This window comes from Petaurus breviceps, unplaced genomic scaffold (genome assembly GCF_028583685.1).
Source record: "Petaurus breviceps papuanus isolate PSGF00001 unplaced genomic scaffold, PetGlider_PUasm1.0 89794, whole genome shotgun sequence".
NCBI classification, from domain to species: domain Eukaryota; kingdom Metazoa; phylum Chordata; class Mammalia; order Diprotodontia; family Petauridae; genus Petaurus; species Petaurus breviceps.
In genome coordinates this window covers 136,698-145,387 of record NW_027187123.1, presented here as the reverse complement: position 1 = coordinate 145,387, position 8,690 = coordinate 136,698, and the positions used below count along the sequence as shown (strand labels likewise).

General features: G+C 54.1%; 1 protein-coding gene across 1 annotated transcript in view; it reads left to right on the top strand.

Moving 5' to 3' along the window:
* The window catches only part of TRPM5 (transient receptor potential cation channel subfamily M member 5), a 45,025-nt gene that overhangs the window by 9,724 nt on the left and 26,611 nt on the right, over positions 1 to 8,690 (top strand). The window contains exons 4-8 of the mRNA XM_069107294.1: positions 264 to 444; positions 2,659 to 2,825; positions 5,458 to 5,665; positions 7,387 to 7,451; positions 7,717 to 7,908. Of these exons, the coding sequence (XP_068963395.1) occupies positions 264 to 444; positions 2,659 to 2,825; positions 5,458 to 5,665; positions 7,387 to 7,451; positions 7,717 to 7,908 (813 nt within the window). The remainder of the gene's footprint in view (positions 1 to 263; positions 445 to 2,658; positions 2,826 to 5,457; positions 5,666 to 7,386; positions 7,452 to 7,716; positions 7,909 to 8,690) is intronic.

Here is an 8,690-nt window from a genome sequence, read left to right as displayed (position 1 = left end):
CACACACGCACACACACTCACACGCACGCACACTCACACACACGCACGCACACACCTAGGCTATGAACGTTGTAAAGATGAGGGCCTATCCCTCCTCCACTGCCCCCAGCCTGGGAGCTCCCTGAGAACAGGGCCAGCCCCTTTACCAGCCACCAGCCCTTGGCTAGCAAGAACAATCCTGGCATCAGCTGCCATTTATGAGACACTTTCCACATGCCACCCACTTCTGCAGGTCTGTCATTGGTCACTTTTGCCCTCTGCAGTTCCTGAGGGTGCCCAGCACTGTGCCCCCCAGCATGCTCTTCGAGTTCCTGGTCAGTGAGTGGCACCTGCCCACGCCCAACCTCGTGGTCTCACTGGTGGGTGAGGAGCGGAACTTCCCCATGAAGCCTTGGCTCCGAGATGTCTTACGGAAGGGGCTGGTGAAGGCCATGCAGAGCACAGGTCAGACCCTTCCTTCCTTGCCTGGACAGGCCCCCACTGGCAGAAGCATCTGCGTGACCAGCATGGCCCTGCTCCCCCATGCACACACGTGTACTCTCTCATACACACATAGTTATATGCTATACACACACTCACATTCATAGCCAGTTACATGTGCACACATACTCCCATGCACACGTATAGACTCACACACACACTTCTCCCTCCCACAGTCACACATGTACACGCATGCACATTATCACACATGCACGCGCACACACACGCACACATGGGCTTTGCAGTTGGATCCTACACGGCATTTCCCAGACATGCACACTCCTGCCCCTGGAGGCTTGGGGGAGGGAGGAGGTAAGGATAGGATTTCCTCTTTGGCCAGAGTCAGCCCTGCAGGATGGAGCTTCCTTCCCCAGGTCCCTTCTTGGGCATGATCACTCAGCATCCCTTGCCTTGGCTAGAAGCCTCCCCTAAAGGGCTCATTTGCAGGGAGGTTGAAGATAATTTGCACCTTCTTTAGAGCACATAGGCTCTGGTGCAGTCCAACAGCTGGGGTTCCTGCTAATAATGCTGAGGAAACCAACTGCCATTTACATAGTGCCTACTGTGCACCAGACACTGTGTCAAAGAAATTACAATTATAAGCTCATTCAGTAAGTCACAAGCACCACGAGAGGCAAGGGCCATTATTATTCCCATTTTACAGATGGGGAAACTGAGGCTGACAGGTTATGTGACTTGCCCAGGGTCACTCCAGGTCCAGCACCATAGCCATCTAGTAATATAGCTGCTTGAAACATTAAAACAGAGGCAACTGGATGGTGCAGTAGTTGGAGAACTCAGCTTGGAAGACCCAAATTCAAATCTAGCCTCAGACACTTAACTAGCCAAGTGATCCTAGACAAGTCATTTAACCTCTGTCTACCTCAGATTCTTCAACTGCAAAATGAGGACACCTCCCTTGGAGGGCTGTCCAAAGGAGATGATGTTTGTAAAGTGCCTGGCCCACAAAAGGCGCTACATAAACGCGCATTGCCATCCCCTGGCCCACAGTAGGCGCTACATAAATGCGCATTGCCATCCCCTGGCCCACAGTAGGTGCTACATAAATGAGCATTGCCATCCCCTGGTAGTTTCTGAGGCATAGCCTCCTGGCCTTATCTCCCTTTGGGTCTTGCCATCAGTCTCTTATAAACCAATAGCAGAGGCTGCCTCCTCAGAGGAGATGGTGCCACAGATGGAGGCATCCACCCTCACCTTTCAGTGCCCTTTAAGGTCAACAAAAAAGTACCTTCCTAACAGCCAATCTGGGAGCAAGGTCATAATGGAAAATGGCCAGAAATTGAAGCCAGAGGAAGTGAGTTCAAATCCTGACTGTGAGCCCTTCTGGCCCCCTCAGTCAGTATGGCTGCTGTGAGGGCTTCAGGCACAGTGCCGATGCTCCCGATGGGCACAGTGCCAATGCTGGTGCTGCCCCTGGTGGGCACAGTGCTGGTGCTGCCCCCAGTGAGCCCAGTGCTGCTGCCAATGCTGCTGGTGCCCCTGGTGGGCATAGTGCCAATGCTGCTGATGCCCCCAGTGGGCAAAGTGCCAATGCTGCTGATCCTCACTATGGGCACAGTGCCGGTGCTGCTGCTGCCCCTGGTGGGCACAGTGCTGGTGCTGCTGATGTCTCTGGCTCCCTATGGCTGGTGCTGCTCTGGTGTCCCTAGTGGCCATGGGATTGGTGCTGCTCATGTTTCCAGTGGTCACAGTACCAGTGCTGCTCATGCCCTCAGCCCCCCAGTGCCCACATCTCTTCACAATTACCCAAGCAGCCTTTCTGGGTCACTTGGCACAGGCTGGTGGCTGTATTCATAGGATTTTTGCTCCTGCCATTCATTCCTTTCCCAATTTCTGGCTGACCAAGCACTTTGCTGATAAGTGAAAAGAGCACAAGAGGGAGGGCAGAGGGCAAGAACGACTCCCCAGAGCTGAAGCTGGAAGGAACTTCAGGGCATCACATCAAATTCGACCCGAATGGAGAATCCCTTTGGGTTTGTCCTCCACCCATTGGGGCCTCAGTTTCCTCCTCTGCAAGATGAGGGGCCCTGGAAGCTCCAGACTTTTATCTTGTGTCTTGAACAGCTCAGATGCTAGGAGAACAGAGTCATCAGAAGCAGTAGGTCTGCCTCTGCCGTTGCAAACCCACTTCTCTCTCCCTGGGTTCTCCTCTGGCAGGGGCATGGATATTCACCAGTGCCCTGCGGGTGGGTCTGGCCAGGCATGTTGGGCAGGCAGTTCGAGACCATTCTCTGGCCAGCACATCCAGCAAAGTGAGGGTGATCACCATTGGGATCGTGTCGCTGCTCAGGGTCCTGCACAAGGAGGTTTTGGATAACTCTCAGGTATGTGGCTCTAAGGACTGAGAGGCTGGGGGGCAGAAGCCTGCCCAGGAGCAGGGCTAGGACAAGATTACTTCCTCACAATTAGCGCTGCCCTGGAATGGAATGGAATGGGCTGCCTTGGGAAATAGTGAGCTCCCCATCACTGGAAGGATTCAAGGAGGATCTGCAAGACCCTGGTCAGAAAGGCTGTGTAGGGTGGGAGATTGGATGACGTCATCCCTAAGGTTCCTTCCAGCCCTTGAGATTCAATGACTCCCATGCCCTCCCTATGCTAAGCCACATGGAGGGGAGCAGGGGTGGGGAAGCACATGCATGTACTGAGGGGAGGGGAGGGCTGACAGTATGCCTCACAGAAGGGTGGTAACTGACCCTAGGAGTGCCCCGCTGCTGTGGTCAATATTCACCAGGTGCCAGACATTTGCGATACAAAGACAGACAATGTAGCCCTTGCCCCCAGAAAGCTCACAGGGGAAGCAACAGAGATAAGTATGAATAAAAACAGATACAGAGTAAATAGGAAGCAATTTTTGGAAGGGAGGGAGGCACTGACAACAAGGCATCAGGAAGGCTTCCTGGAGGAGGTGCCGTTTGAGCTGAGCCTTAAGGGACTCTCCAAGGTCAAGGGAAGGAGGGACAGCTGTGTTGCAGGCAAGGAGGGAAGCCTGAGCAAGAACACAGAGTTGAGAGATGGCTTGTCCCATGTGAGGAACAGAGAGAAGTCCAGTCAGGCCAGCCCAAAGAATTTCTAAAGGAGAGGAATGCGCTCCAAGCCTGAAGTCAGTCTACGAAGGACTTCAAATGCCAACAGGAAACTAACAAATCCTAACGATAGGGAACTGTTGGGGTTTATAAAACATGGTCGGACCTGTGCTTTAAGGGAAGGTGCTTTGGGGACTGTGAGGAGCATGAATTAGGGAAGGCAGGGGCTTGAGGCAGGGAGACCAACGCGGAGATAAGTGTAATCCAGAAGGAGAGAGGAAGGTTCATCCTGGGGTGGTGGCCAGCTGAGAGGAAGGAAGGAGATGCACAGGAGAGGTGTCCGGGAACAGAACCGGCAAGACTTAGCAACTGATTCTGTGTAGGAAGGGGGAGTGCAACTGAGTGAGACTGTGAGCACCATGACAAGGTGACAAACTTGGGTGACTGGAAGGAAGACAGGCAGAAGGAAGGGTTGGACAGGGGGGAATGGTGCACCTTTGTCCTGTGCCAGGACACAAGTTATAAACCCTCTGAACCTCAGCGTCTTCTAAAATGGATGACTAGACTTGAGCATCTCTCAGGCCTTGCCTAGCCTCATGGAGCCCTACAAGACTTTAATTCTTTGAAGGAGCCAACAGATTTCTATGCATAGTAGTGAACCTGGGAGTCTAGAGGATTCCAGCTCTGCCATGAATCTGCCTGCACACCTTACAGACGTCCTTTCTTGCTTCAGGCCTCGGCAGCCCACTCTGTATTTGGCCTGCATAGTTGCTTTCCTCTCCTCTGGGAGTCCACAAGCCTTCTGCCTTGAGAACAAGGCAGACCTCCATCAGGAGAGGAATGGGGCTTTCTGAAGGGCCCTGAGCCTCTGGACACTAGGCTTGGGGCTTGGTCTGGTTTCCCAGGGCAGGGACAGGCTAGCTTGGAGGAGCAGGGAAAAAGTGAGACATCCCCCTCTGGATGTGGGGGAGAAGACAAAGTCAGGGTGTTCTTCCCCTTCCCTGGGTGGGTCTGTTTCCACATTTACACAGTGAGGGGTTTTCACCAAAGGAGACCTCTAAGGCCCTTTGGGCTGTGACCTTTAATGTTCTCTATTCCAAGGGCCTCTCCTGCCCCCGTGCCACGTTCTAAGGGCCCTTTAGACCCTGACAGCCCCATTCTGTGCTCACATCTCATGTTCGGTTCAGGGAGTCTATGGAATGTCCCAGGTGATGGGAGACACAGCCAGCAGGTGGCAGTGCTGTCTGCAGGAGACATGGACAGGGTCCAAGCCCTTAGCTGGGAGTCTCAGAAAGGGTGTGGCCAGTAAAGGGAAGGAGGGCCTGCCAATAAGCAGAAGCCTGGGGAGGGGGTCTCCCCAGCAAGTGCTGTCTATCCTCATCCCTAGGTGCCCTGGCTCCCCAGAGCCCCGAAGCCCCAGTGTCTCACCAGGCAGTGAGAGCTGAGCCCAGAGCTCCCTCCACCTCACCCCCATCTTTCTTGGCCCTCTCTGGGCCTCAGTCTCCCCATCTGGAAAATCAGAGGGTTCCCTCCAGCTCTATGATATGATGACTGTCAGTCTTTCCTGAATCCCCCTTGTGCCTAGCCCTCTGCTCAGTTACATTGTAGGAACAGGGGAGGCATTGAGTGTAAGGACTCCTGTCACTTCTGCTATAGGAAGCCAAGGGCCTTTGGGTCCCAGGAAAGAGTACATACCCTGCAAGCTCAGAGTCCTGTTCCCAGGGTTGATGCCCTACCCCCAAGACAGTGCCCTCAGCAAGCTCTGCCCATCCAAGGCAATAGACAGAGAAGGATCCCCCTAAAACTGATAGGAGAGGGAGGGGAGCAGGGCAGTGGGCTGACCTTAGGCCTGGAAGGCCAGGGAGGGTTTCTACCCTTGTCCCAGTGGCCCTCACAGATGTGGCTTCTGTTTCTCCTGCTGGCCTGAATCTAGAATGAAAACCCAATCCCCTACAAGTCAGATGACGGCAGCCAAGGCACCCTCTACTCCCTGGACAGCAACCACTCCCACTTCATCCTCGTGGACCCCCTGCTGGACAGAGCCCCAGTTGCAGCCAGAGCACCTGGGAATGGAGACCCAACCACCAGACTCAGGCTCCTGCTGGAAAAGCACATTTCAGAGCAACGGACAGGCTATGGAGGTGAGGAAGCTCCCTCAGGCCCCTTGACCCAAAAAGCATCAGCCTCTTCAGGAGACAAATCCCAGGCCTTCCAGGCAATGGTCAACTTGGAAGTCAATCAGATGCCAGCTTCTTGGGCACGGCTGGGCTTCCTCCCTTCGCTTCTTCATTGGGGAGCAAAGCCTCAGGCCAGGCAGGGCTGAAAAGGGAAGAGGCAGCTCCTTCCCTCCTGGTGTTCAGAGCCTTTTGGAGGCCTGAGACATCAGTGGGGACAACAGTGAGAGGGTGTGGTGGAGAAAGGGAGGCCTGGACCCCAAATCTGCCTCCTCCACTTACAGGCTGCATGACTGACTGACTCATCTGCTTGGCCCCAGCAGCATGAAGGGCTGAGCTGGACAGCCTCCAAGGCCCCTCCATCTCTAGGCCTGTAAGCTCAGAATTCTAACTGGGACTTCTTCTGGGATTTGGGACTGAGCAGACCCCTCTGAAGCCCAGCCCCAGGCCAGCCCTGAATTATTCACCGAGTTAGAGAAGGCCCTCCTCCTGCCCCTGTCAGCTGCCTGCCTGCCCCATGCCCTTTCTGCTAAGTCCAGTAAAGTGTGTTCATTCTTTAAGGGAGGCAGGCAGGCAACTCAGCCCCAGGGAATTACTAAGGATCCTGGAGCATATTGTGTCCTCTCTCTGGGCCTCTCAGGCAGGATCCAATCAATCCTGTGAAAGAAATGTGTTGGCCAAGGAGAGGCAGCAGGGGCACTGAGCACTGTCCCTTCCCCTCTCTAACATGAAGGGATTGAGCCAGTGGCCTTCGGAGGGCCTTCCTATCCCAGCTGCACATCTGCGGTCCCTCGAAAGCTGCTGTGCATCTCCATCCCACTAGACTACACACTTTCTATGAGATATCATAGAATTCTAGCAGGATTTGGAGAAATCAGCACCAGGGCTAGCCACCTGAGCCGCTCCCTCCCTCAAGCCTTCCTCTGGGCCTGGGAGGGGGGGAAGAGGGAGGGAGCCAAACTACTCTTCTCTACACAACTACCAGCCTTGAAGGGTGAGGAGCCCAGGGCTTTGGGTCAGCTGGGCATCAAAAGTTCCTTCTTACATTTATGTACAATGGCTGCTGGTGGCTTTTCTCTGCCTCAGGCTTGAGTGCAGGCTAAGATCTTTTGCTGGGCTAATCATTATCTGAAGGGATGCGTTCATTGTTTCTTCTGACCAACTTTATTTACACCATTAGCTGAGAAAGATGGAAAGAGGTAGAAGAGAGAAGGGAGGAGAGACAGAGAGATAGAGAAGGAGGGAGACAGAGAAAAACAGAGAGAAAAGGAGAGACAGAGATAAAGACAGACAGAGAGAGAGGAGAGACCGAGAAAGACAGATGGAGAGACAGAGAGAGAGAGGAGAAACAGAGGAGAGATAGAGATAAAGACAGAGAAAGACAGAGAGACAGAGACAGACAGAAACAGAGACAGAGAAGGAGAGAAAGAGAAGAGACAGAGAAGGAAACAGACAGAGAGAGCCCATCCTTAAAACATACAGAACACTCCCTTCCTTCATCGCTGTTTACCACTGGCCCCTGCCATCCCAGACTTAGCCTTGGCCATGCCTTGCTCTCTAAAAGGCTCTCTTTGGAAACAAGGCTTCCTGAACTAACAGCATTTCCAGGGCCCAGGCTTAGAGCAGTTTCAACAGAGAGACCCCCGCCCCAGGCCTGCATCCAAGCTCTACCATACTCTCCTTTCCAGGAAAAGGCAGCATTGAGATCCCTGTGCTTTGTTTACTGGTCAATGGGGGCCCGAGCACCCTTGAGGTAAGAAGCTGAGCCTGAGACTAGACGTCCCTTTTCCAGGGTGGCCAAAACGATGTCTAAGGCCTCTCAGCATGGGAGGCCCCCACTGCCCACCTCCCCCCCTGGCCTCCCCCTGACTCCAGGACAGAGGGCTCACAGAGCCCCTCTTAGGGTCTCTGGATGAGGTGGAGGAGGGTGTACCTGTGACTGTTTTGGGCATCCTTCTCGCCATGCCCTCCCCACTGACCAGGTCCTTTGGTCTGGGGGGGTGGGGGGGCGGTGATAGCAAATTTTCCAGGCAGTGGAGAATTCGTCCCCTTGGCTGATCCTGGCTGGCTCGGGCGGCATGGCAGACATCATCGCCACCCTAATGAACCAGCCCCACCTCATCGCACCCCAAGTGATGCAGAAACAGTTGCAGGAAAAATTCCCCACTGAGAACTTCTCCTGGGAGGACATCCTCCACAGCACGGAGCTGGTGGGTTAGCCTCAAGCCATCTTGCCTCCATGGAGGCTGCAGGGGCCATGCCGAGAGCAGCAGGGGCCAGGGAGGAAGCCTTGGATTGGGGTCCTGGGCCACCCTTGGCAAGTCCCCTCCTGGGGACTTGGAAAGATCTGCCTGGGAGTCTGTGAATCCACAGTGCTTGACATCCCTTGGCTCCCTGGATTCTCATCACAGACCTAGTCCGAGGCAATGTAGGCATTGTTCCCATTTCATAGATGAGGAAACTGAGCCTCTGAATAATGGAGAGAATTACCTGCTAGGCAGGGACAAAGACAAGATGTGAATCCCCCAACTCTGTGTCCAGCAGGCTGTTCACTGAAGCATCCCCCCTCCCCCGGCCCTAGCCCTACAGCTGGGGCTCCTGTTTCCCCATTATGGGACTTTCTCTGGGCCTCAGTTTCCTCATTTGTACAAAAAGAGGATTGGATTAGGTAGACTCTGGAGTCCCCTTCAGCACCAAGAAAGCCAGAGCTGTAACCCTCAGAGGACAGTTATTCCATCTGTCCAAGTTATCCAAGTGAGAGAACAGGCCCTGGGGACAAAACCCGGGAGATCTGACCAATGTCACGCAGATAGATCCTCTCAAGGCTGAGTCTGGAAAGCCTCTGTATTGTTGGCAAAGGCCTAGTCAGCATGCCCTCCCCACGTTCCAGAGCCCAGTTACATCACCCTCCCCACATTCCAGAGTCCAGTTATAACACCCTCCCTACATTCCAGAGCCCCAGTTATAACACCCTCCCCACATTCCAGAGCCC